Source organism: Carya illinoinensis, chromosome 13, assembly GCF_018687715.1.
Source record: "Carya illinoinensis cultivar Pawnee chromosome 13, C.illinoinensisPawnee_v1, whole genome shotgun sequence".
NCBI lineage: Eukaryota > Viridiplantae > Streptophyta > Magnoliopsida > Fagales > Juglandaceae > Carya > Carya illinoinensis.
Window position 1 is genome coordinate 10,493,378 of NC_056764.1, and position 27,891 is coordinate 10,521,268.

The window sequence follows — 27,891 nt, forward strand, 5'->3', positions numbered from 1 at the left end:
ATAGCAATCTAATAATGCTATTGTTCTTTCACTTCTTTGTAATAGGTGGTGATGGAACTGGTGCCTACTGAGCTGGTGGTGACGGAACTAGTGGGTTAAGCAAAACACGGCGGTGGGTGACAGATCTTGCAGCCAGCGGCGGTCTTAAGTTTTTGTGTTTTCTACAAAAATATTGATTTCATCTAGTGTATTGTTCCTTATAATTTTTGTGAAAACTTGCTTAAGTGGAGGACTTCTATTGGATGTTGTTGATGGCTTAGCAACCGACGGGCCGTTGCTAAGCGTCCGTCGGTTGCTAAGCCGAGCTGTTTACAAAATATCCTACTTCGATTCTCATCTCGTCCGTTTAATCCAACAAACGAGGCTCAGTCTTAAATAAACGAATAAAATCCCAATTAATTCGTCTAAATTTTAGAGAGATTAACAAAGACGGAGAGGAGATAGAAAGCGAGAGAGCGAGAGAGCGACACTGAGGGAGAGTGTGTTGTGCGAAAGTGGAGAAGGATGCCTCGGAGCAGGTTTTCTGGTTCTCTGTCTACTCCTAAAGTCGAAGTCATGATTGACACGGGCAACCCTTTCCTCAACCTCACCGTCGATGGTTTCTTGAAGATCGGCACCGTAATATTATTCCTTCCCTCTTCATTCTCTTTCATCTCTCTCCCTCTCTCCCTCTCTCATTTTCCTTCTTCTGCTCCTTCTGGGTAGCGTTTTTGAGAGAATTTGACGGCTTCCTTCTGCATTTTTTTTGGCTCAGGTCGCCGCTGCCAGAGCAGTTGCAGAGGATGCCTATGACGTCCTTAGAAAAGGTATATATATATATATATATATATCTCTCTCTCTCTCTCTCTCTCTCTCTCTCTCTGTCTGTGCCAATGAATCTTGTCGCTGAGAAAACTGAGAAAAATGGCTGGCTTTGACATCGTTTTGGTTCTCCGCATCTTCACGGAGAATTCAATTTCACCGGAGTTAATGCCACTCTTGTATTCTACGCTACACTGTTATGCCAAATTAAATAGATTTGACCGATGAAAAATCTCATATTCAACTCGTTTGGCGCTTTTTTCCATCTCTCTGAAATTTTAACCTGCTAAGATGATCTTGTTACAGTTCTCTTCTAATGTAACATGCTGATTGCAGGGAATATTTCTCGGCACAAGTTTGAGCACTCGGTGAGTATCTGTTAACTATATCTGATTTTTCAACCATGATGACCTCGTGGTTTCGTTGGCTAGCTTCATTGTATTTTTGGATGTTGACCAGAATATACATATCGATTCATTGTTAAATTAATAGTTTCCGCGTTTTGGACGTTGACACTATTTTTTTTGAAAGAGATGAATATGGCATGCTAAACTTGCTCTGCTAATGGAAACTACTGTTATTGCAGCTGAAGAAGATGTGTAAAGAAGGCGCGTATTGGGGTAAGTGCGAGTCATATTCCATGTTTTTTAATTCTATGAGATAATGAAAGTTTCTTAGTTTAATGCTTCAGAAAACTTGTGCAAAATGAGGAGCTAAACTAAGAATCCCTTTGATTCACAGGAACTGTGGCTGGAGTTTATGTGGGATTGGAGTATGGATCAGAGAGGATTCGTGGCACAAGAGACTGGGTATGTTTGCTATAAAGTGCTTGTTTAGTTTTCTGTTGTCCACACTTGAGCAATTTGGTATCAGGGTTCAGGCATGGCACTGATTCTGAATATTTTGGCTTCCACTCTGTTTCTCAGTTTCCCGCTGTTTGTGCCTATAGTTAACATGTGTATAAAGCTTCAGAAACCCGAGCTGAGAAGCGATATAATCAGTTCCGTGTAGGGAAACTTCCGAGAGTGCGGTGCACGGGACCGGGGTTTATTCTGCAGGAATTGGTCCGAAGGCCTGGCTAAGAGAGGTTCCCCAACATAAAAGAAAAGAAAAAAAAAAGAAAAGAAAAAAGAAATCTGAGCTGATAAATAAGACTAGATAACCCTGCTTGTAGGTATTGGATTGCACTAAATTAGATTGCTACTTGTTCACTAACAAGAGGTGGTTCTTGTTAAACAAAATTGATTGCATCGGAGTTCATTTCTTTTTCTTTTTTTCATTCTTATATCTGCTCTAATCTGTAAGCAAAAAGCTATGGGTTCGTTGCTAGCTCGATGTAGTGATCATTGAGATTTAATGTTAGAATAGTTTCAAAGCACCAAGCATTTACTTACATCTTTAATAGGCAATCAAAAAATCCATATCCAACTTTGATTTTCGTTGGATGTATTGCAGAAGAATGCCATGATTGGTGGTGCGATGACAGGTGCACTGGTATCTGCAGCCAGCAACAACAACAGAGACAAGATTGTGATAGATGCCATTACAGGCGGTGCGGTTGCAACCGCTGCAGAGTTCCTCAACTACCTCGTCTGAACTGATGGCTCTAAAGTTCTCCCGTATCTACTTATCAAAAAAAGCTCTCCCTTATCTCTATTATAACACTGCGAGAAGGAAGAATGTTTGCCTTTTACTTTGTTATTTCCTTGTGAAATAGTAAGTTTGTAAGAAAGACAACCGAATGTGGATGGTTAATAAATTCCAACTATTTGGTTCAATCTTAGTGTTTGTTCATATTATTCTCCTAGAAAAAAAAATAGTATTCTGTTAAACCTCGTACAATCAGTTTCTTTAGAACTAAATATCTCTGTTGGGAGCATGAAAAGGTGAGTGAAAAGAAGAGGTAGGATGGATGGAAAAGAGAGTTATTTTTCATTGCATGTGTTTGGTAGATGGGATGGAAAAATGGCATGATGGGAATTGTAAAATGGTGGTAAAGAAGGGAATGAAAGGAGAAGAATAGTATGATCATCGTAAGCTATATAATATATATATATAGCGGAAAGTTCAACTCCAGTTCTATTTCTTGACTTACTCTTCAATCGTCCCCAATCCATCCTGCCAAATGGACGCACAGAAGCCAACATACTTCAGTCATAATCTTGCTGTGTTCTGAAAGTAATGTTTGGAATGGCTTCTCTGCCAGGGGTTGTATCACAAATGCATCGAACCTCGATTTCTCTCTGTGGAATGTTGGAAGAAGAATCTTATATGCCAAAAAAAAGGGATTTATTTTCAACGTCGCATTCAAAAGCCACGCAGTGGATGCCAAAACATATGCTACTAAGAAATAGGTACGATTTGCCAACAATAAGAAGACAAGAAAAGAACATGAAAGGGTAAACAATGTTGTATTGGCCGTTCCGTAGGAGGCTCATTTATGATAATTCGCTCAATTCCAGGAGGGGTGAAGCATCGATGGAATCGAGCAACTTATTCAACTCCCAATACTTCAAATGTAACACTTGTGTAACATTGTCGATGTGAAAGACAGTCAAGCCAATAGTTCTTCTATGATTGTTATAATAATTAATAGGTATATCAATGCCTAACCCACTAATGGTGTTACGCGAGTATTACACTTCAGGTGTTACGAGGACTCTTCTACAGCCTGCATCTTCACGATACTCCTGGGCAAAATCCAGAAGATCCTCCTGAATTTCCTACCTCAATTCTTACTAACTCCACTCCTTAATTTGACACAAAAATAGAGAGAAAAAAAAAATGCTATAACAAACAATCTAAAAATTAACATTAGCTCCGAAACTGTTCTGCAAGTTTTATCAGGCTATAGGTCTCAGAATCTGGCCTGGCTCCTCCTAGAATCATCCTTCTCAAAAAATTTGGGTCATATTTCTTGGCCTTCACATATGCCTTGAGCAAGGTATTGTACACAAAGGTATACCTGGTATATTTCGCTTTCCCAAGTTCTCCAAACAACTTCTCTACATTCACTACATCCCCCTTCTCTGCAAAAATCTCAATTATTGAAAGCGTGGTCTCCAACCATGGGGTTGAATTCCTGACCCTCTTGGTCGTTGTTAGATCCATCCCCAACTCTAGAGTCTTCAAGGCATCCACCACGAGTTCTGCTTTTAGGCAACCCAAAGCAAGATGTCGATACGTTATGGCATTTGGTTTGCACCCATTCATCTCCATTTCCAAAAAAAGCCTAGATGCTTTATCGATCAAACCATGTTTGCAATATACAGATATTATAGAGTTGAACTGCTCACTTGATTTTAACCCTTTTACTGACTTCATTTCTAACCAAAGCTCTTCTGCTCGACTTAGCTGTCCAACTCTACCAAATGCTTCAATTGCCAGTACGTAACTTTTAGACCTAACATGAGGGAGTTCTTGCACAATACTCCAAGTTCTCTCTAGCTCCTCCCTTTTCCCTAAATACCCGTACAAGATGATTAGGACATCCAGTGTTGACCAGTTATTCCCTGTAACAGACATCTCCACAGATTCAACATAGGCTTCGGCCACAATGTTCAACCTTGCCACTGCATGTGCAGTGGCTACGATGCAGTAAGATATTTCATTTGGCTCAACTTTTGCTCGTTTCATGTCACTGAATACCTTCATCAGCCCTTCAATATTGTGTTCGTTGGCTTCCATTTTCATAAGAATGTTGTAGGTTGACACATGTGAAGCCACCTTATCAGCCTTCATCTGAGTGAGGATTTTGGGGATAATTTTCCTACGGCTTGGGGAGGAATGGAGGATAATGAGGCGGTTGAAGACCAGGTGTGAGATGGGATGACCCAGTTCCCTCATTTTCTTCATGTATGCAAGTGAAAGCCTTATCGAACCTTTATCCAAGCATGCGATCACAAGATTGTTATAAAGCAACTCATTCTGGAACTCAGGAGGGATGCGAGAGAATAGTCTTTCACCCTGAGGTATCCCATGAAGTCTAGTTGTAAATTCCAATAGATAAGAGTAGTCTAGTTCTTTAGGTTTGTATGGCCTTTCCCTAATCACCCACTCCATTACCTGTCAAAGCAAACAAATAGGTCAGGTTTAAATCTCTCAGCGGTTCATTTGCTGTAACCGTTTCAATTCAGAAGGGGAGCAAGTATGCAGGGTGGATTGCAGACGCCACATTTAATTTGAAAGAAATGGTTAGATACCAGTGAAAATGCAAAGGTTCTATCTGTAAAGGTGATTCCCAAATCTTTAGTGAAATAGTTCAGAATGACCCAGAGGCAATAACTAACCACAAGAGTATACTAAATTTGTTTCATTTTTGCTTTCCGAACAAACCTGAATAGAATGTGCTTTGTTCATCATTTATGGTGCGTTAGCAATTTTACCCATAAACACGCATAACTGTCATTTTAGTTTTATAAGAACAAAAATATATGCATTTGATCGTTTGCCAAGGAAAGATTGAGAAAGCAGTAGAAATCAAAATCATTAGTCAAGTATTTCTGATCATGTACATGCTAAAAAAACCTCCAGGAATTAATCAGGCGACTCTTCTATTTATTTAAGGATCATTGCATCATAAAAGGGAAATTTTTTTATTCCGTCCCCCAAAACGTTCCCGGCAATCAAACAAGAACTATACGTGTTCAAAAACTAAGCGAGCTAGCGAGCTCTTCAGGGGGATAGCCAGATAGCGCGTCCAGTTTCGCCTATATATATGCAATTAGAACACGATTAAATCATTTAAACAAACAAATACGCTGCTTCTGAAAAAAATAACACATCTAAGTCCGTGAGAGTGTACGAATAAAATAAATAATCTCACGAGCTCGTTTATAAAACTGAAATGCATCCAGCATCACGCAAATACACACACACACACACACACACCGAGAGAGAGAGAGAGAGAGAGAGAGAGAGAGAGAGAGAGAGAGAGACCTCAAGCGCTCGTTTGTTCATCTTGAGCTTCCTAAGACGGTTAATTGCATGGAAAATGTCGCCTCTATTAATGGGGAACCCATAACCCATCCATCTTTGAAAGGAAGACCCAACAGTCTCATCCTTTTGCAGCTTCTCAATCATATGAGACAAGCAGCCAGGCTTTTCTCCATTTGAGTCCGATATTTTCTCGGGGAATTTCCAGCTCTGAAAAGCAGACCCAATGGAGTCGCCCTTTGGCAGCTTTTCAACACCATATGACAAGCAGCTGGGGTTTTCTTCTTCCGATTCTAAAATTCTATCGGTTTCAGGAGCTCGGGTGTTAAGAAAGTAGAAACTGCAAAGGATTTGGCCGACAGACGTGCAGGGAATCGGAGGCGCTCGACGAATTGTCTGAACGAGACCGCGTTGAATTAGAAGAGTTACCGTTAGCATACTTCATTTAAGGAAACAGTGGAGTGGCTCGGGTGAATGCTAAATACCCCAACCGCGCGAGCCCAGCCCATGCTCTGACGCGAATCCAACACTTGTATTTATCTTCATTCTTAAGAGACTAAAATTTCAATTTCGATCACTATTTTAGGCTTATTGAAATCCTATTTACAGTTTTAGAATGTATAAATTATGTATATTTTATTTAAAAAAAAGTAGTTAAATTTAAAATCTATATAAAAAAATTATTTTTTAACGATAGATTTCATTTTTTTTTTAAAAAGAGAAAACGGAGCTTACTACGTAAAGTATATTACTACATTAATTTCGTTAACAAAACATATGCTCCACATGTTTAAGACAAATGACAATTTAACAAACTAATTTTGAGGGAATTAATTTAATCCAATTTAGAAGAAAAACTTCAATCTATACTGATAAACCCATGAAGATATCTCTAAATTGGGCCATGGGTGAATTTATTTTAATTTAATTTTCAGAAATTGATATAAAGAGACTGTTACTGTTACAAGTTAAACCGTGAAGATATTTGAGTTTTTCATTTGAGCTGTGAATGATATATGAGTTTAATTTCAAAGAAATTGTTAGATACCAGTGAAAATGCAATGGTTCTATCTGTAAAGGGATTTCCAATTGTATTCTTCCTAGTGCACTCGCGACCATTTTCTTGGTAGGCGATGGAATAAGTTTTCAGAAGGGCAGCGGTGGAATCATGAATTTTTTTTAAAAGGGTTAAATTTTCTAATGTACGATAAATTGAAATTTAAAAATTATAAAAATATAAATATATATAAAATTAGATCTCGGTAATTTATAATGTATAAGTAAAAATAAAACATCTTAATATATGTTTCAAGTTTTTGACGATAATATTTCATGAAATAATATTAATCTATTATTATTTTTATAATGAAATATTTAGAATTTATTTAGTTCATATAAACTATCAAGTGATTGTTTGGAATGTCATCTTTCATTCTAGTATATATGTAAGTTAGTTTATTAAGTTTTATGTAAATTCTAGATATTTTCATATCACATTAAGCATATAATATTATAATAGATATCTTGAATAAGATTTTTCTTGCTCAATGAAATCTGAAGGATAAAACCTCTCAACTATTTTTCATATAGATCACCAATCTTAAATGATTTTTCTTATATTTTTACTTTGAATTCCAAATTAAGAAGTCTAATATTGTATAACAAAAAAATTTAGGATCCATATTAGTAAGTTTATTATTTCTTCTAAACTTAATTTTGGTTTAATTTTGATGAGACCACACTCTTTGAAAAGAGATAATATATAAGAATTATACAAAATTTTGAGATTATAGGAAAAAATTGAAAAGATATTTCTAAGTATATTAAAATTTTATAGAATATAAAGAGATTATAACTTTTTTTGAGGGACCATTTTCTATATTCATAAAATTATGAATAAAAATTAAAGTATATTTTGATTTTTCAAAAAAAAAAAAAAAAATTGGGGGGCCATGGCACTCTTAGATGCATGTAGTTCCGCCACTACAAAAGCGTCGAGAATAGGGCTATAAGACTATTGGTTTGGATAAGAAGAATTGACCGGATTGAATCGATAGTTTTATTAATAAGTCTTGAAATATATTTTTTTTAGATCGGATCAGACCGAAACCAACTAAATGTGTATATATAGTTTTATATATAATATATTATTTTATATAGTAATTATATAATTTATTATATAATTTTCATCTAAAGAATCATTATTGATTATATATATAATAAAATTATTTAATATTTATTAACCATATTAAAGAGATACTTAATTTTAATTTTATTAATTTATTTAATAAATCAAAATTTTTAGTTCGTAACCTCAGGTTAAAGAGTATCAAACTGGTTCGATTATACTCCTAATCAAGAATGAGGAACTTTTATTCAAAAAAAAAAAAAAAGAATGAGGAACTTTATATTTTTAAGAGGCCTTGAGGAATGTGTAATTTCTAAAATTTTTCGAAGGAGTAAAGAGTATTTTCAAAGAGTTTTGGGCAGGAGATGGCCCCCGGTACACGTCAAAGTCGACGAGCCCCCCAATTTTTTTTTTTTTTTTAAGTTAAAAAAGTCCTACGTCATAACTAATAAACACGTGTCCAACATTGAATTGCATATATACATATATATAATGTTTTCGTTACAAAATATCTTGTAAAAATATAATATGATACGTTATCTCACCAAACACGCGTCAACTTAAAATCAATCATTCCTAAAATATGAAAATATATGGTGAAACCAAAAGATCATGATTTCAAATATATAGCTTCTCCTTTTAATTGCATTTCATACAGGAAATTTGTAAACTCCAAACACCCAGCCAGTACAACATGAACAAAAGCAAGCAGCAGTTGCACATAAGATTTCTATAACTCTCACACACCAAAGTAGCCATGAATTAAACTATATTCTGCAATCCAAAGCAATGGATTTGCAAAACCCATGGCGATCTTACTTATTTTACAACTTAATCATACATACATACATACATATATGGAATACACAAGCAGCTCAGATTCCATTTTCTTAACCCTTTTTTTTTATTTATAAAAACCAACAGCAAACCGATATTGCTTGATTTATATGGGGTCTTGATTTGTCGGAGGCTTTTTGCTCATTTGCAGTTGCAGGGGTCGCAGGTGCAGTTTGATCCACACTTGCAGCCATTCTCTGCTGCAAAGCTCATCTCAGACCCCTCGTTGTAGCTGCAAAATTAAAACATAGTAAATTGAGGCTTTTTAATTCAAATAAATTCCATTTCATCAGTCACATCATTAATTCTTATATAGAACATGAAGACAGAAATCAGAATACAGATCACGTACATCTTCATGGCTGGTGCAACCCCAGCGATGATGGTCTTGGTACTGGTCTTCTCTGAGAGGTCAGGATACATGCTGGAGCTGCAAAAAACATGGAGAAAAGAATCAATTAAGCGTGAAAGATGATGAACTATTCCTTCCACAATGGTTTGCAACGCTTATATAGGAATTAGAAGATCGAGGGAAATTAAGAGGTAATACCAATTGCAGCCACTGCCGCACTTGCAACTGGAGCCGCAACTGCAGCTTCCTCCACTGGAAGACATGATTTTCTTCAGATCAGTACCTACTTCTGTACAGATGTAAATTATTGGAATCAGAAATTCTAAAGACGACTTTGGAAATAGGGACCTCAGCTGCTATATATAGACTATAGAGGGTAGAAGGGGTAGGCATCCACCGTTCACGTGGATGAATCCTATTGAAATTGCGTCTATGACTCTGTAACATATAATTGACATACGTCGTCAGCGCTACGTACCTTGCACTCCTACCATTCAATCCAAATCAATGTGAATAGATAAATGATTTTTAAATATTCTTAAATTATTTTATTATTATTCATAAATATTTTAAATTTATTACCAAATTAGTGATTACAAGGTGTTGGACAGTCTAGCCTTCAATTTACCTAAAGCTAACTATAAAATAAAAAATGATAATCAAATAAATTATAAAAATCTCTCTTATGGAGTGGACCTGATCAAAAGTGGCTCACTTCCTAATGGGTTGGGATCCATCTGACCATCTCAAAGGTCTGCCACCTTCGAAATTGATTGGGCCACCCTCAAAATGGGATTGTCTACATAAATTGGTACTCCTTTTTTTTTTTTTTTGGTGGGAAGTTTTCTTAAAAAAAAAAAAACATTTAAATCTTTAATATCCGTTTCTATTTATTTATTTATTTTGTCAATTTTTCCACTTTTAGTTTGAATTTAAATTTTTTATATATGTTTGTTTTTACGACTTACTCTGACAAATATAAGAATGGTATATATGATATATCTTTATCAGGAAGATATAAGAATTACTTCATTTTCGCTTCCAATAAAATTTGAATAAAACAAATAAAAGAGAATAATTAATAGGTGTAATAAACCGACCAGCTTTATCAGTAAGTTTGATCATTTGAATGGTTTTCCTTCTAACATTAATGGGTTCTCTCTTAAGTTTTTGTGATGTTTCTGAGGCTGCTTTCCTATATGAAAAATGCCAGTAGAGCCTTTTAGAGTTATCGTTCAATTATTTTAATTATTTTATTTAATAATTAAAAAAGTGACTATTAATAAAATTATATATTTTTTATTTTTATTTTTTTCTTATCGGTTGTGTTAACCAACATGTAACTGTTGGTCCATCGTTGACTTCGCCACTGTCAACTGCAGATGATCAGATTATAAACTAAAAAGTAGTCATAATTAGTTAATAAATAAGGACTTGGATCGAATATTAATGAACATAACAAAGTAAAATTTAACAATATATATTCCATATTTTGAAGGAAACCAACTGAACTCCAGCAAATTAAAAAGGCTGTTTTATTAATTACAACGATATTATATATATATAGACCCAAACTTACACCATTCCATATTATTGGTCGGCCTTTCCTTTTTTTTATTTTTATTTTTTTATTTATGATTATAAACAGCCCGTAAATTAAGTATGCATGCTTTGTTTGGGACTTTGCTTGATCGGCTTTTCTGATGATGATCACTTGCAGTTGCATGGGTCGCAGGTGCAGTTTGATCCACACTGACAGCCGTTCTCTGCTCCAAAGCTCGTCTCTGCAGACTCCTCATAGAAACTGCAGTAACCAATTAAGTAATAATTAGTAATTAAAATCTTATTATATATATTATAACGTGAATACTATATACGCACATCTTCTTCACTGGTGCAACCCCAGAAATGATGGTCTCAGTGGTGGTGATCTTCTCCGAGTAACTCAGGTCAGGGTACATGCTGCAGCTGCGCATTAAAGCATAGGGAAAAGTGCGTATAAGATGAGCAGCAAGGAAAGTGATTCAAGAAACGTGAAAGGAGATCAACGAAAGAATTAATCAAACTCGATCCTATATATATATCATGCTAGAAAAATTAATCACAACAAATGAGAAAGGGACTGATGGCTTCCGTCAACATGATATATATTGATTTCACATGAAGATCAGCATGCATGCTTTAAATTAACGAGCTAGTATGGAGGAGATCATGATACCCATTGCAGCTGCCCCCGCACTTGCAACCAGAGCCGCAACCACAGTTTCCTCCGCAGCAAGACATTATCTTAGTGAGGAATTAGGATTTGGAAAAAGATTTCACTGGGTATTGAATTCACAGTACTCTAGGACGAGTTTTGAAGTGAAGAGCTGAGCTGCTATTTATAATGCAGGCGAGGGTTGGAGGGGTCGGTATCCACCGTACACGTGGGTGAATCGTAGGCTAGTTTCGTACGGACTCACTTATTTTCCACCGTTCAGATCGATGATCACAAATTCCTTGTAAATATTGTGGATCTTCCTCCTCGATCTCTTCATTTTCTTGTAAAATTCAAAGATAAGGAGAGAATTAATAAAGAAAGTGGACACTGATAAAGGTCCTTATCAATACATATTTTTTGAAGAAAAATATATATAGTTAGTTTCAATATGCCTTTTCATATTAGTTAATTAATAAACCTTACACCTTCTCCCAAATCATAATCTTTTGGCCTCTATATGTTAGAAGCAATCCGGCCTAAGTGCTGGCAGAGGCATCTTAGCCTCTTAGGTCCCATTTGGTTGCAAGAATTAGCTGATATCAACTCAATTTAGTCTAATTTTAAACTAAATCTAACATCTAAATACCTAACTTTCAAATTATTAAACTCATCTTACTTCAAAATTTCCTTATACATGGGATCCACAACTTTTTTCAACTCAACACATCTTTATACGTGAGACTCATAACATTTTTTCAATTTCTCATAAATAATACTTAACTCATCTTAACATCCAAACACATTTAAACTCATTTTAAATGAGTCTTACATAACTCATTTCACCTACTCAACTCATTATTATTCATAAAGAATTCAGCTCAGCTCAAGTCAACATCTAAACGTAGTCTTAGTTACGGTACGTCTCTACATTAGCTAACTCTAAGCCTAGAATATTTAATGGTTTGATATAGAGTTATTATTCTATTTTCGAGTCAATGCATAAAGTACATAAATGGTAATATTTGATTTATAAGATTCAAATTTTAAAATAAATCAAATCTTAAAATTTATTTTCCAAATCAAATCAAATTATACAATCTAAACAGCAATTATCATTGTTCATGTGCTCAAATAATATTTCAGTAAATAAGTGGCTAGCTAGAACTTCTTATATATATAAAAAGATAAGTCTTTCGTTCATTTTGATTTCCAAGTTTAATTTGGAAGGTGATGGGAAGAAAAATGGAAGAAAACGACAAAGAGAAGACTAGGCATGCATGCAAATTAGTTTATTTGCCAGGGGACCAATGCAATTTTAAAAGATAAGTTATTTTAGGGGGAGAGAGGGTCAAAGGCTCTAGCCCCCGGTATTTATCTATGATATCCTACATGTACGAATGTATATATGTGTGTATGTATATATAGTATTTTGACTTACATTTTTTTTTACTTACATTTGATATATCGTTTTTGTAATGTATTAGTGTCGTTAGGTGTTCATCATGCTTTACAAATATCAAAATCTTAGAAAATTATAAAGAGAAGTGTGGCATTCATAAAAATATCTCATAAAAATATATTTATAAACTAATATAACTTAATGTGATATATCAGATTTATTTTACAATAAAAAAAAATTTTATAATTTAACGTATTATGCCAAGTCATGTCATATCAATTTACGAATCTAATTTTATAAAAACTTTTGGTGGACGAAGGGTTTTTCAATTATAAATAATCAGCCCTATATATATATATATATATATATGTGAGTGGAAGAGATTCGATATAATGGTGGATTAATTGAACTCAACTCCTTAAAACAGTTTTTTTTTTTTTTTTTTTTAATTTTATATTTGTGGGCGCATGCAGCACTCTGGAGAGGCGTGAATAATGAAGGTTTGCGAGCTGTAGTAATCGAAGTGATAGTGACATTGAACATGGACTTCTATCCAAAAGTAACATCATATTCTTTGTAGACATCTCATAATTTTTTTAGCCTTTATTAGATATATAGAGAATCAAAAGATATGCCATTCTTTTGCTTAAATACAAAACACGATCTTGCTCATCATGTGCATGGGTCCTTGCAAGAACAAAATGATGGACGCAGCTCTTCTGCTCAACCATACATTTTAACTAGACTTATCCATCTTTCTATATCTGACATGATATAGCTAGAGCACATTCACTCGTTATATTCATGGAGGATAATATATACTTCCCATGCATTTACCAAACTATATATATATATATATCATCTCAAAATATATCTCTTTAAATTTCGCTCTATCGATTTAGATCTAAGCCGCCTTAAGTTTGTGTTATGGGGGAAATTTTTCATTAGGAAAAATTGAAAATATGGATAATTTATCGTGCGAGTTAAATCTTTAAACAATTAGGAAGGGAAAAAAAAAAGATGATAATTCATGGATAAAAAGTATAAATTGCTCCTATAATTAGTACAATATCAATGACATGTCTCAATTGTTAAATGATGGATTTTTTAGGTAAGAGATTCCTACAAATAAAAGGAGTGGTATGAGTGGGTTAGAGCTCGCAACAATGCCCACCCTGTTATTTCTTTAATAAGACATTATTAAATTAGTATTGACGCAGAGAGACTCTCTTTTGCTTTTCAGTATTTTTTTTTCATGGCTTTATGATGTGACGTGAGAAGAAAATTAGCTAAAGTTATGCGCGCGCATGCGCACGCACAAGTATGCGCAAAATGAGATGCATAGGATATGCTAACTTTGTCTTAGTGATTTTGTTGTGTTGCATATGTATGGTGTGGGCCTCAAATGGCTTGTATCCCCAGATTGTGAAGCATGCTTTGGTTGCAACTAAGGAATGAATTATTCTCTTAGCCATATATTCAAAATATATTCGCTCTTGTTGGCTACTTAATTTCTTTTGGTTTTTCTTTGAATGATAGATAGATGGTGCTACTTTATATGAATACTAGACGGTTTACATGATTAAAACAAATAAATAAGAACCAATGGTAAGGGATTATCTATATTCTTTTCTGGCATGTGACAGGATGCGAAGGCTGCATGCCTTTTGGGAGTTGTCTCTTTAGTATGACTTAAGTTCAAGCTGCGAATTTTGTGATTCATGGTATTGCATGCATTACTAAGTCCTGGACCTTGTGGACTCTAACAAGCTGTCTTTGCTTCTCCCCTTATATGAAGGTGGTGCTTCGAGTTCAACGTCGAGGTGTTTAGCTCAAAAAATCATAGGAAATCAAGTAATGCTAGGGACATGAAGTCCTAAATACACAAGTCTCGCTCAGTCAGTTTGTAAAAACAGATTTTTTTTTAATTATTTTTTTATTTTAAGATAGGATTTATTTTTTTACAAAAGTTGAGTGGAACTTATCTATTTGAGATTTGTACAAATTATTTTTTATTTTGTAATGCGTGATTCTGCATTTATTAGTGCTTATGTTATTGTTTTATATCTGATACTTTTTTTAATAAAGTTTGATTTTACTGATTTGAGGTCCATTGGGCATGTGAAATTTGATCGGGAAAAAACAGATGAGAAGTGTTGAGGAGAGTTGTGAATAGTGATAAAAAATATGTGAAAAGTAATAATAAAGTAATAAATAGTAATAAAAAGTAAGTAAAAAGTAAGGTATAGTAATAAAAGTAGGTGAAAAGTAATAATAAAGTAATGAATAGTAATAAGAAGTGTTACCTCAACACCCAAACACAGCTGAACAGCCAAGTCTGAGATTGTCCTTTGTAGGTATTCAAAGGCGATTTTTTCTTCATGACGAGGGAAACAAATTAATGGAGAAATTTAAGTACCAAAATGGAAAACATTAAATGATAGGTTCGCAGATTATCTGTGATATTCTTAGTATCCAGACAAAGCAGCACACTGCATCTGAAATACTGTGTCTGGGACGTCGAATCATGATTTGCACACTGCATCAATTTTTCTGATTAAAAACTTCTCAATGTATCGGGTGCGTGTTGAAAATTTTTGGGTGCTCATGTAACCTAGTCAGTCGAATCAGAATTGGAAGCCCTTGTGAAATGCTTCACAAGAAGCTAATTTAAGGGCCAAAACTAACACACTACTAGTTCGGAGCCAAATACAAAGTAAAAAGACACTGGCACTCCAAATGTTGCCCTTAATTAAGTTGATTTTATAGTAATAATAAGTTGGGGATATGTGTTCAACCTGCATATATCAAACACTATCAACAAATTAAGAAAAGATATTCAGATAATTGGATCTCCATAGAACCAGTTATTCATACGAAGATCAACAAAATCAAGGATATATATATCCCTCTTTTAGAAATCCTCAACTGGTAAAAAGCCAGAAATTTTGAGAACTGAAGATTTCTGTTCACCCTGTGCCCGTATGAAAGAATCTTCAAGCATTCAAAATTACATGCTTCTGCGTCTTCTGAAAACATCCACAATTCACACTGAAACTCAACCGAAGAGAAGATCATGGAGGTATCCAACGCATATTTTTCTGCATTTTCTAAGTAAATGTTGGCAGTTGGGTTGGTGACTTGGTGGCAGCTTAGCTTCTGTTTTTTTTTTAAAAAAAATATTTTATTGGTGGTAGCCGCCCAAGATACTTTTTACTTTTTTTTTGTTTTTTGTTTTTTTTGGGGGGGGGGGGGGGGTGGCGCGCTCTTAAGAAGCGAAGGACATTTATCAGCAAGTACCTAATCAAGCAACATTTCATCTATACTGAGTCTGCAAGAAATTTCACCATTCACGAGCCCTTTAAGACCAGTTTTCAGCTCTGCTATTCCCTCCTCCAAAACAGCACATACGGGAAAAATTGGAACACCTGGGACCCTTCTTTTTAATTCTCGATACACTTCTTCAGCCCCATTCTCATCAACTTTATTTGCCACTATTAAAGATGGTCGACCAGATAAACCCTCCTGATGATATTCAAGCTCTAAGATAAGATCTTTCAGCTGTTCCCATGGCGGAATACCCTTTCTACCATCTAATGCAGAAGCTAAGTCTAGCACATAGGCCAGAACCTTCGTGCGTTCTATGTGGCGCAGGAATGCGTGTCCAAGCCCACGATTCTCATGGGCACCCTTTATGAGTCCAGGAACATCAGCAACCGTGATTGACAAGTCATCAAAGTTCAGATTCCCCAGATTAGGCCTTAGAGTTGTGAAGGCATAATGCCCTACAGAGGGCTTCGCCCTTGATATAGCACCTAGTAGAGTACTTTTACCAGCATTAGGCATCCCCACGAAGCTCACATCAGCAATACTCTTGAGTTCTAACTCAAGAATAGATTCAGAACCAGGCAAGCCCTCACTACGAGGGTACTGATCATCATCAGATACTTCAACATCGATGGTTTTATCCTTGTCAACCCCAGGCATTATGGATTTGAGCTTATTTGGAACTCTGGAAGTACAAACATTGCCTGAACCACCCTCCCCTCCTTGAGCAACTATAACTCGTTGACCTTGTTCTGTTAATTCTGCAACATTGTATTGCATTTGTTCTGTCTCCTCCATCTCTTCTTTCTTGCAAACTTTGGATGTATGATTGCGAGGAGACAATTGAGGAAGAGCATTGGTCGATGCACCTTGAGTTGTCTGCTTTCTGCATGGCAATATCTCTAGAGTGCCTCCATTTTGATCTGATGAGCAACCAGTATGGAGCAATGATTCAACTTCAGCTGCCATGTTAGGGTCATTATAGGTAGATGCCTGATTTGATTCAGATATGCCATCGACAAGTGTACCCGGAATCTCCCACGGATCCAAATCTGTTGAAGAATGATTTTTAACAATGGAAGGAATTTCACCCTTTATAAGATGTATCACAGTGCCAACAGGTACGTAGACAACCTAGCAAGCAAAATAATTTCTTAATGAACCACTTCATTATAGTTTGGTCAAGTGTGGTCAATGACATTCACTGTGAAGAATTTTTCAAGTAAATAAAACAGCTTTGGAATAAGAACCTTATCTTCCCCTCTGGTTCCTATCATATTCTTTGAGGATCCTGGTCCACCTCTGTTTGCCGTCTGCAGGAGACCATTTCTGTCAATTTTGTCATTGCTGGATCATCAAGCTATATTTTTGTCAAAATATCGCAAAGGTAGTGTTACATACAATGTGATGTTGCAAACCACTGAAGTCCCAAACTGTGGGGGAACATTCCAAAATCACATCACCACCTCTTCCACCACTACCACCTTCATTGGTTCCGAAGACAGACAGGAACGTTAGCAGTATCATGAATTACCATTTTAAATTACCACCATATTGAACACTTCTTAATAGTAAACAATACCGTGAGAAAACAGGGAAAATAAAAAAAGACTAGTCATCCAATGTATTACAGACAAAGAAAAATATAACAATTCACATAACTTATACTGACGAGAGGAATAAAACATACTGTAAAAATAATTAATTATTTAAGGTAATAAACTATTAACCCACCATCAGGTCTGCCACGACGAACCTGCCGGCTACGGCGAAAGCTGGAACAACCATGGCCGCCATCACCTCCTTTAGCATTTAGCCTGAACCTATCAATCATTTTCCTCTCCTGAAAAAAGTCCCAATGTTCCCATAATATGATTCTCATGTTGCTAAACACAGGCAGATTATCAGATTAGAAAAAATACAATTGGGGTGGTGGGATGGGCGTGTTGAAAGAGAGGGGGGGGGGGGGGGGGGGGGGGGGGGGGGGGGGGGGGGGGGGGGGGGGGGTTTGGTTGTAAGAGCCAACCTGTAAAGGTGCAAGCTTGGACTTCCTGTGAGGCGTATCCGAGTAGGGAGAGAAAAGTGAGAAAAGACATGGAGACTTAGAGGATTGTCTCAAGGCTTCTAAGTGCCAAAGAGATTTTCCACAGCGTATCCACATCTGCTTCTCTTTTCTTATCACTCAAGCTCTCCTTGAATTCAGACCAGTTATTCCTTGACTTGCTTGATGCTGGAGACCTAAAAGGGATGCCGATATGATTGTACTTGGGAGTTGTGAGGATAAAAAGAAATCATCCTAAGAGCAGTCCTGTGATGTACATGCCCTTACAAAAAACAATATACTAACAAATGAGCCCATATATGAAGGAATTATATCATAAATTCACCACACAGTGCTATCCAAACTTTTTTTTGATAAATACAGTGCTATCCAAACTTAAAGATGCCTTCTCTCATTTTACTCACCACAACACCACCATTATTCAATATGTCATGTAATCCGCATTCAACAAGAATAAACCTAGTTCTCTTGAATGCAAAGCTGTAGCATAGTAGTATCTAAGTTATATGTTTACCTTCATTACTGCATTGCACTTCTGCAAATAAATCTTTCATAGCCTGCAAAAGAATTGCACATTAATTTAAATTCAAGCAAAATAAAAGCAAAGGTCATTAAATGAAGAGATTTCCATTCATTAAGGAAATTTCAAAAACTCGACTGACTATGCTATTCAGACATATTTTCAGTTTACAGTCATAAACCAAAGCAGAAATGATTATAAAGTGTGTAGTTTGTGAAACGTTTAGACGAACAGTCTGTGCTATGCACAGTTCCCAGCATGTAAGCCCAGGGAACACCTCGGATGTGGCTGGCTTCTGACATGGTGGGGGAGGGCCCGCCACATCAGCAAAAAAAACAGATAAAAACCAGAAAAATGGAGAAGAAAGATGAGGGTTGCATAGCCAATGGATTGAAGAGATAAAAGAACTAGTCACACTATTACGAATATATATATTTATATGTTTCTCACCGATTTTCGTGCTTGGCATGTACAAAAATTTACAAGGCATTTAACCTTGGAGTTCCTAAGCGAACAAAAATGACACTTTGTACTACAACTTGCACAGCCATTTGGTATGGCAAATGATTGGGAAAAAATAAAATAACAGGACATTCCCAGCAAATGACTGGCAAAAAATACAGAAAATGAATATAAACAAACCCAATCTGTTTGGGTAACACAGATCTCAAGATGCAATTGCAGTGCCCGCTCAATGGTTAGGCCATTAAGCAGTTGCCTAAGGCCCCCAAAAATTATAAAAGCTTTAGTATATTTTGAAAAGAAAAAATTAACATAAGGTCTAAAATAGGATAAGTATTATACAAGTATTATAATAATGATAGACATCTATAAAAAAAAAAAAAAATGATAATAGAAAGCCCATGCATTGATGAGGGAAAAAAAGCCTGCAATTCTTTGAAAAATTAAATGATACTAGGAAATGTCATGTTACAATCTAGTGGTCTCAATTTAAATGTTTGTCTCAGGACTCAATTCACATTGAGCCGCCCTTTAACCGTGGGCGAGCTGAACCACGGGAGCACCAAAGGAGACATGTCGAAGCATGACCGCTTCAGATGAAGCCAATGGGATGTGCAAAATGCCCTAGCCAAAGATGGGAACCACAGGATAATATTGCCCATGGCAACGAAGACGAAGTAAGACCATGGGGACAAAGCAAGACCTCTGTGCGGGAAGCAGATCAGTACATGCAGCTCATTAGTTCAGAACTTAATAGAAAATTAAACTGAAGACCAGCTATTTGAATGCAATAATATAACCAAAGCATTAGGAAAGGAAAAATAGATACCCATTACAGATAACAAGTATATATTGCAATATAATCAATACATCAGCATCATTTAGAAATCTTTCATTTCTGATTCCCGTAACTCTATTGAGAGAAACCAATGCAAGAGAAGTAATAATAGAAAGATTTAGGGCTTTAAATTAGGGAAAAATGAAAACTAATGCCTCTAAAATCCTAAACCCACCGTCTGGCTCCTGAGAAAACCCAAGATAAGCAATTGGTTTTCATGTTTTCTGCTGTTTCACTTTCAACGGTAACTAAGCTTAGAGTTGTCTTTCAGTTTAGATTACTCCATTTTCCCGCCTCTTCTCAGCAACTGTAGAGCCAGAGTCCCAGAACCTAAGGCAGAGCACCAGCTGAGCCGGAGTCGGTATGCAAGAAATGATGGAACTCCGAATCTGACTTACACAGGCTCTGATCTGACTCCAAAACGGATTGGAGTCAGATTTGGGAAAATTTTCATTCAAACCGATCGATATCAAATTGAATCGCATATAGAAATCAATACAAAGATTCTTTGACTTTAAGTTTTTCCATTTATAGCTTACGGTATACTAAAACGGTCGCAAAAATTTCTAATAATCGATCTGCTTCAGCATAGAAATAAAAACCCAAAGAGCTTAAAAAATCCCAGACTTGTTCTATAAATTATTCAAAACAGAGCTTAGAATTAAACCCAAAAACAGCTATAGCTTTTGAGGCAGAAATCTACAATTTACACCAGAAACTTTACAAAGCAATATTTCAAAGAACACATCCACAAGTTTTCCTCGTCAATAGCAAGCCCATATTAAAAAAACTCATCCACAAGAAATCAATCTCAGGAGACTGGGGAGATTACCGTGGGTTGAATGAAGAAGGAACCGACGGGGACGCCTAATATGTTGAAAAAATACCGAGAGGGGAGAAAGAACCGACGGCAAGGGGCAGGGGCAGGGGCAGTTGTAGGAGCTGCGAACGCATAGAGGGACTGCGGCCCGCACGGCTGGAGAAGAGAGAGCGACTGAGAGACGAGAGACGGGTCTGAGAGTTGAATTTGGGTAAGGTGTTTTTTTTGTGGGGGGTGGGGGAGGCCCGTCGGCTGCAGGGCAGGAGAAGAGACAGAGAGAGGGGTCTGAGAGTTGCTAAACCCTCTCGCGCTTCTACTGGTTTTCTCCTCTGTTTCCTTTTCCCGCTCCTTTTATACATGCACGTAATCTTTCTTACAACTTCATATAATCAACTTCACATTTTTGGAAGGGTACGCCAAATGTTTTGGGAATATGGAAGGTGATTGCTAAGATTAATATCTTAGAAATTGTATATTTTTTTTACCAGAGAATAAAATAAAAGCAAATATTGACCAATGGGAGAAAAATGAAGGTTACATTTTTATTTTTAGAAAAATTTCTAGTTAGCAGCCCTACACCACATATAGATTTTTATTTTTTTTATCTTTTTTATTTATTGAGTAGAAGAACTCTTATTATTATGTGTATTTCTTTAATATACATTGATATATGGAGGATATGTTGGTACATATGGGGTTTGTATTCTATAACCCATATGGTACTGTTAAGTGGTAACAGAAAATAAACTCTGTTGGGATACAAAAGCTTTAACAAATAACATGTTGTCATACCTTTATCCAACCAACTATGCCTACATTACATTTGTAATTACACGGATTATACATAGAGCTTCACTACTACTGAAGCCATACCTTTATCCAACCAACTATGCCTACATGAATTTCAAAAAACTGAATGTCTGCCTTTCCCTATTGCTACAATGGTAATAAAAAAAAAATGAAATCTTGGAATGCTGGAAGAATAGAGGTATATACAATGCGCTGCAAATAAACAAAATTTTAGGTACAGTGAAGCAGCAGGCTTAAACAATGAATGACCTTGATGTGGCTCAAGAATCTCAAGAGCATACCACTTCATTTAATAATTCTTCGAGAATCAAATCCTCTAGCTCAAGCGCCACACACTCATTATCAAATTGGAGGTTAGTCCACCCATCACCCTTTGTCAAATCTCGAGCCACAACATCTTCCAATGACTGGTCCAGCTCTGGCCTCAAGCTCAGGTACAAGCTAATCTTTGCCCATACCTCCTCCAGAAGATGGTGCCCCCTAGGCATTGGACGGATGTGGCGGTTAAAGATGAAGGCCCTCGGGAAGTAGGTGAATGATCTCTCATATATCTCAAGAAGTGTATCATTGATTAAATAAAATAGGATCTGGTGATCACAACTTCCATCAATGTCCTCTTCATAATCCTCGAGTTCAGGGTGCAAGAAAGCCTCCAATTCCTTTAACAATAAGGGACTCAATGGTTGGTCTAGTGAATGCCATGTCCCAAGGTTCTCATTCTTGATGAAGCCCGACAGCTCAAGAACAATTCTCACATAGTTGAAGTCAGCTTCATCCGATTCATCCAATTTAAAGTGCCGGGTTTGATCCTCAGTATTCATATTTGTTTCTTTTGTAGTCTCTGGAGTTACTATGCTGCAAACCAAAGGTAAAGAATCTGTGTTGGACATGATTTTTTGGTCAACAGGAGCATCTGGATCATCCATTTGAATGTCCATAGGACTTGACGCCGGACCTGACACAATTTAGCAAAACAATCAATTTCAATCCTCTATTACATGTAATTTGAGCCTTCAGAAAATTATCAAGTATACTACACCATACGAATCATATATCAATAAGAAAAGACAAAGGGCAAAACCCTGGTGCTGGGGGGATGCACAAATATCAATTAAAACTTTAAGAAATTAGGAGTTTCTTTTCAATGCCATTATATTAAGCAAGCAATTTGTGAGCTTTAGATAACTGCATAAGAGGTAAGTACGAGTACCTTTAAATATTGGAAACTCTGCAAGGTTGTTTAGATCATCTGGAAAGCGAGTTTCATGATCAGAAACTGGATCTGGTTTTGCTTGCTCTGTAGAAGAACCTACAAGCTCTGTGCTGTGGTTCATTGTCAAACCAAAAATCTGGTCCTGTTGAAGACTACGTTTCCTAAGGTTGCCCGTCTTAACATTTCCCTCATGATTTCTTTCCACTGTCAAATCAGCTGAAGATAAAACATTTCTACCACCGTCATTTCCATAAATCATATCTTTCTGAAATTCAGTCTCTAGAGCAGCATGTATCGGCTCAGGTGTTTGTTCTTCAATTAGAGTGCTGAATGACTTTGGTTCACAATGATTATTTTTATCAACTATTGTACAGAAATCCCCAGCTGTCCTTATTGGCATAACAGAACTTAGAGAATCTCTAGATGGATCATTTAGAGGGGAGAAAAAGTAATCAAGATCGGGCAGAGAGAGTCTCCTTTTGAAGGACTTTGAAGCAAACCCACTTGATGGAACCTTACCTTCATTTGTCAATTTTAGGCTCTTGGAGTGATGCCACTTGGCACCTTGACCAAAAGTGCGCTCAAACAACTCAGTGTATCTATCCAGAGACTCGTTTAGAGACGATGTTCTTTGTATGTGGCCTAGTCTTCCCCTGCTGGGATCATAATCGGAACCATTACCCTCATGAAAACCTCCAGGGTTGTCTATACCATCTTGGGATGTGGAAATCTTTGACATTCCAGAGATCTCTTTTCCAGAGGGTTCCCTTTCAATGAGTGCTTCCATAGACGTGCGGTTACTTTCTTTTCTGTTTTCCTTGAGTGCATGCCATATTTTCTGCTTAATTTCTTTGAAACGATTAATAACCTGTTGATTCCAACCCTGATGGATTAATCCCTGGGATGAATCCGGAGAAGAAGAGTTTGTTTCTTGTCTCATGGCACTGCCTACTGTATTATTGTCAGCCATAGAAGGCATTGTCCTCTGAGATACGGATGAGTCAGACTCTGATACTAGAGAGGAAGAAAGCATCTTTTCTCCTTTTGGGAAGGACCAGATTTCATTTTGCTTGTGTTCAAGTGTTCTAGTACTGATATACTTTTTGCTTGATGAATTGGCTAGAGGAAATGATCCCGACTTTGTTAACCTTGCTTTGTTTTTGGAATTCTGCAGACTGTGGAAGGGCTTCATACCAGCTTTTGTGTCCTGGAGAATCTTTAGAAAAGATTCCTTGTGTATCTTAAAAATCTCCAGAACATCGGAACACTCCTTAAACTGGTTGTTAGAAACTTCTATGTTGAGCTGGTCAGATTCCCCGATATTGTGGTCTACAAAATCTTCTGATCCTTCATCATATTTTTTAGGAAAAACTGCATGCTTCCCAATAGACTGATTATGCCTCAAGTAGTTGGCACTTTTTTCAAGGGGAATACTTGGATTCGCCCCAACAGTATGCATTTCACCAAGATAATTGTCTGCATGCTCTAAATGATGAATTGGAATGATTCGCCAAAGCCATGTTCTTGCGGCATAGCTCAAATTCCAGTATCTGTGGCTTTGCTTAGGCATATCTTTAGCAATTGATTCTTTTATATGAGCTTTGCCTGATCTTCTGTTGGTCTTTGCAGGACTACTTTCTGTATCATGCTGTTCAACCTGATGTAATATTTCAAGCAGGGTACTGTCAGTTTATGTTTCACCCATGCAACAGAAACAGTTCGCACATATGAAATAAACTAGTCTTCACGACAAATTTACACGAAGTTACAAATCTTTCAGATCAAAATTTGCAACCAATCATATTCTGTGGTAATTTAATGATGCCATTAACTTACCAACAAGGGTTCTCCTTCAGAATCCATAAATTCTTGCACTCCATTATCATGCTTCTTTGAAGTTGCTTGTACATTAGTTTTGCCTAAAGATAAGAAATAAAACTTGTCAGGCATACATAAATGGGGGATGGCACAAACACACAACATTATGTGTCTGATTAAGAGGGCAACTACCAAGTGAAAGATAACCCACTGATAAAGTTTTCTTTTGTGACTCTCGAACCAAACTGATCTTATTACTCACATTCTTTGAGGTTAGAAGGACCTCGGTAACGAACTTCTTCGGAATATAAGCTCATTAGAAAATGGTTAATGACATATCTCGGTGAGATCAGTACACCAATGGAACATATCTAGAAGGGCACACAATAACTATAGGAAACAGGGGATCTGAAGTAAGCTAGATAACGCTTTAGCAGCAGGCTAGGATATAAACATACAGCATGTGCAGTTAGTCATATGGCATTGAAAGGAAAGCATTTTCCAAATATACGTTATATGAAAGCGTCTTTTGTACCAAAACAAAGCATTCCTAGTTTCCAAAGACATCTATGTGCCATGCTGTAAGGTCCACAGTAATAGCTCATTCAGTCGAGGCATCCAACGGATACTCACATATTTAGTTACCATCTGCTTCAATCCATCAGAACAAAGTTTTGATTATAGTTACTCAATGCCACGTCTAACTAAGTTGGCCTAACATATATCTGATGTCATTATAGAAACTTCGAGCAGTTGAACTGTTCAGCACTAACAATTTTTGAAATCTTGGATTCAAAGTTTGCACGAATTATTGAAGAACTATTTAATTATAGATGATGGAGATACAATAATAAACATTTTCTACTTGCAAGCAGCACCTAGATTGCAAAAGCACGCAAGCACAAGATGTAAGCCAATCTCTTCAGCTATAGCTTCTTCCTCTTCAATAAAAAATGGCTACATTTTCAGCTTCATTTGGTTTCTAATTCATGTAAGTCCATATAACATCAGTTACTGTGGTCTTTCTGTACCAATCAGTCAGCAAACAACAAAGTATGAAACATCAATCATCCTATAGACCTTCCCCAACTGATTTTTTACATCAGTTACTGTGGTCTTTCACTTGATTTTTAACTTAAGAAATCCTTTATTTTTTGATAGGTGCTGCAAAAGCAGATAAAGAAGCAAGTATGCAAATTCCATGCTCCTTTGGTGGAGATGATAAGATCGAAATGAACCATGGCCCATTCTCGCAGCAAAAAGTAGGGACAAGAGGCAGATATCCCGAGGCAAATCGAGATTACTTACAACTGGCACGTCTTCCTAATCCTCTGTGCTTTTTGCGTGGACGCATCTTTTTCGCAATATGCCAATGGTGGTGGTCAAGGATATGAAGTATGCCCCACATGCACCCTGGATGACTTCCCTCAAAGTGAACTCCAGAGTTTGTTCGCTCCAAGTGCCTTCCCAATGTTCCCATGTTTAAGACAAATTGGTTCTTTAAAGTCTGAAGCCCACTTTTTCAGCCACTAGCGAGGACAACTGTCTTGCAGAAACCTGACATGTGATAAAAACGCCATTAAACATTATAGAAAGCTCGGTACTTAACCAAATATGTAATAGCCAGGCACAAGTGTTTTTCTGTAGTCCATAATATCGAAAACTTATACCTAGAAAAATGAAAGAAAGAGAACTTAAGCCTCAAAGGATCCTCAATTCCTAGGCCCTAGTCTTCATAAGGATAAAAGATCAAATACCATGTAACAAGAAACAACTAGGATTTCGACAGATATTCGGACTGTTTCAAATAAAAAATTCCTGCTCCACCACCACAAGGGCCAAAATAGTCGTCCAAATAAGCTTCTAAAATTTTCATGCTCCTTTCTTCTTACCATTTTCTTTTTGTTAGTCTTTGTTTGTATTAGGCAACTCTACTTTCTGATGCTCGACAAACACATACTGACACCTAGAGATAATCAAATAAGAAATTGACAAAAAGCAACATGATAATTACGTTTGTGAAGTAGACCATAGAAAAGGTTCAAAAACTCAGATGTCTTAAGAAAAAAGCGGATTAACATATCATGCATGTCAATTAAGAAAACTTAAGCTTTGTCAAACTCCATCAAATCCGAACAGCAGTTCAAGAAATTGAGTTCAACTTAAAGAGTCGATCAACTACAAAGTTAAGAGTGATAATCCAAATCGCATATCAGAAAAAACTAATAAATGTTCAGAAACTAAAAACTACGCGGCCAAGAAGATAGAGGTTCCTTGTTCTATACTTAAAACTAACTACTACACCTTTTGTTCCATGAATTCAAGAAACACAAAGAAATAACATTAACAACATCGACTACCTTTTTAGCCGAGAAAGCGAAGTTTTGGCTGCTCCTGATCTGAAGGTTCGAAAGTGATGACGGGCCTTTTGAAGGTGGAAGACACCGAGAGCAATAAATATTGTAAATTATGGTGCTAACACAGAGAATAAGTTAAGTGGGAGATATATTGCTATGCCGTACACGAGAGAATCAAATATGAAGTAGAAGGAGGTTGTTGATAGTTAGTACAGAAGACCCAAAAATAAAGTAGACGCCAAAGCTTTTATGGCGCCCAACAAGCTGCGAAGCCGGGTCTCCGCTCTCTCTCTCTCTGACCGAGCCTGGTCTAAAGCTCAGAATTAGAGTCTAAAATACCCGGTCCAGAAGCAGGAAGCTGGGGCCTACATCTAGATGACCAACCACAACGTAAGAAATTCTTTATATATCTAGATGTCAAGCTCAGACTTAGAATGGTTTGCCAACCATACAAATATAAAATGGCAAGAGCACAGAGATTAGGGTTTTGTGTGTTGGGGGTAATGCCAACACTGGCATGTATTGGCGTGGAAGTTACAGTTATGTTGTGTAATAATTTCATTACATACATCTTGTCGAAAATGAGTAGACAGGATTAGAAATTTGATAAAAAAAATAAAAAATCTCAATTTATTTATTCATTTAGAACAATTTTATCCATTAATGATTTTAACATGATGAAAGTCAAACTCTAATCATTTTTTTTTTTTTTGGTATTTTACCATGGATGACAAAAGATAAAATGATTTCGGCTAGCCTCCAAAACATGAATCCTCAAGTGGCAAGTGCTGTGCACTCAAACGTGTAAAACAACATCATTGAACGACATATTGGACTTTAAAAAGTCATACGGAGCATTGTCGTCAAGCACGTGGCTTCTTTGGGAAGACAGTAGTATTACTACAGGGTGCATGACTAGGAATTAATTACATAAATAAATATATAATTTGGAATATCAAATTATAAGATATATAGTAATTAATAATATTAATTCTAATCATAACCTATAGGT

The 27,891-nt window shown here is 36.5% G+C and overlaps 5 protein-coding genes across 14 annotated transcripts; 1 reads left to right on the top strand and 4 right to left on the bottom strand.

The window, feature by feature from the left end:
- The first annotated feature begins 394 nt into the window (after positions 1-394).
- On the top strand, positions 395-2,579 carry LOC122292466 (outer envelope pore protein 16, chloroplastic). The gene is made up of 6 exons (XM_043100842.1): positions 395-618; positions 755-806; positions 1,138-1,169; positions 1,388-1,421; positions 1,543-1,610; positions 2,257-2,579. Exons 1-6 carry the CDS (start codon positions 505-507, stop codon positions 2,395-2,397), a joined length of 441 nt encoding a protein of 146 aa, XP_042956776.1. The 5' UTR covers positions 395-504; the 3' UTR covers positions 2,398-2,579.
- A 733-nt stretch (positions 2,580-3,312) lies between these two features.
- LOC122292463 (pentatricopeptide repeat-containing protein At1g07590, mitochondrial) lies at positions 3,313-6,250 on the bottom strand. The gene is made up of 2 exons (XM_043100841.1): positions 5,740-6,250; positions 3,313-4,866 (listed from the first exon to the last, which is right to left on the bottom strand). The coding sequence occupies exons 1-2, from the start codon at positions 6,172-6,174 to the stop codon at positions 3,616-3,618; spliced, it is 1,686 nt and encodes a 561-aa protein (XP_042956775.1). The 5' UTR covers positions 6,175-6,250; the 3' UTR covers positions 3,313-3,615.
- A 2,227-nt stretch (positions 6,251-8,477) lies between these two features.
- LOC122292750 (metallothionein-like protein type 2 A) lies at positions 8,478-11,431 on the bottom strand. 3 transcript variants are annotated; one of them, XM_043101239.1, is made up of 4 exons: positions 11,272-11,351; positions 10,999-11,021; positions 9,054-9,105; positions 8,478-8,933 (listed from the first exon to the last, which is right to left on the bottom strand). In XM_043101239.1, exons 1-4 carry the CDS (start codon positions 11,334-11,336, stop codon positions 8,843-8,845), a joined length of 231 nt encoding a protein of 76 aa, XP_042957173.1. In that variant the 5' UTR covers positions 11,337-11,351; the 3' UTR covers positions 8,478-8,842. The 3 variants fall into 3 exon arrangements, with proteins under 3 accessions (XP_042957173.1, XP_042957171.1, XP_042957170.1); XM_043101237.1 differs by lacking the exons at positions 10,999-11,021; positions 11,272-11,351 and adding an exon at positions 9,252-9,411 and having other exon boundaries at positions 9,054-9,131; XM_043101236.1 differs by lacking the exons at positions 8,478-8,933; positions 9,054-9,105 and adding an exon at positions 10,518-10,857 and having other exon boundaries at positions 10,935-11,021; positions 11,272-11,431.
- A 3,963-nt stretch (positions 11,432-15,394) lies between these two features.
- LOC122291690 (probable GTP-binding protein OBGM, mitochondrial) lies at positions 15,395-21,005 on the bottom strand. Of its 8 annotated transcripts, none has more exons than XM_043099570.1 (8): positions 20,694-21,005; positions 18,556-18,598; positions 18,006-18,303; positions 17,714-17,822; positions 17,381-17,463; positions 17,230-17,292; positions 17,008-17,113; positions 15,395-16,902 (listed from the first exon to the last, which is right to left on the bottom strand). In XM_043099570.1, the coding sequence occupies exons 3-8, from the start codon at positions 18,138-18,140 to the stop codon at positions 15,953-15,955; spliced, it is 1,446 nt and encodes a 481-aa protein (XP_042955504.1). In that variant the 5' UTR covers positions 18,141-18,303; positions 18,556-18,598; positions 20,694-21,005; the 3' UTR covers positions 15,395-15,952. The 8 variants fall into 8 exon arrangements, with proteins under 8 accessions (XP_042955504.1, XP_042955503.1, XP_042955497.1 ...); XM_043099569.1 differs by having other exon boundaries at positions 15,395-16,941; XM_043099563.1 differs by having other exon boundaries at positions 15,395-17,113; positions 18,006-18,217; positions 20,694-21,004.
- A 428-nt stretch (positions 21,006-21,433) lies between these two features.
- LOC122291689 lies at positions 21,434-27,326 on the bottom strand. Its single transcript, XM_043099561.1, has 5 exons — positions 26,883-27,326; positions 25,831-26,079; positions 24,541-24,623; positions 22,702-24,361; positions 21,434-22,446 (listed from the first exon to the last, which is right to left on the bottom strand). Exons 2-5 carry the CDS (start codon positions 26,000-26,002, stop codon positions 21,761-21,763), a joined length of 2,601 nt encoding a protein of 866 aa, XP_042955495.1. The 5' UTR covers positions 26,003-26,079; positions 26,883-27,326; the 3' UTR covers positions 21,434-21,760.
- Positions 27,327-27,891: the final 565 nt, after the last annotated feature.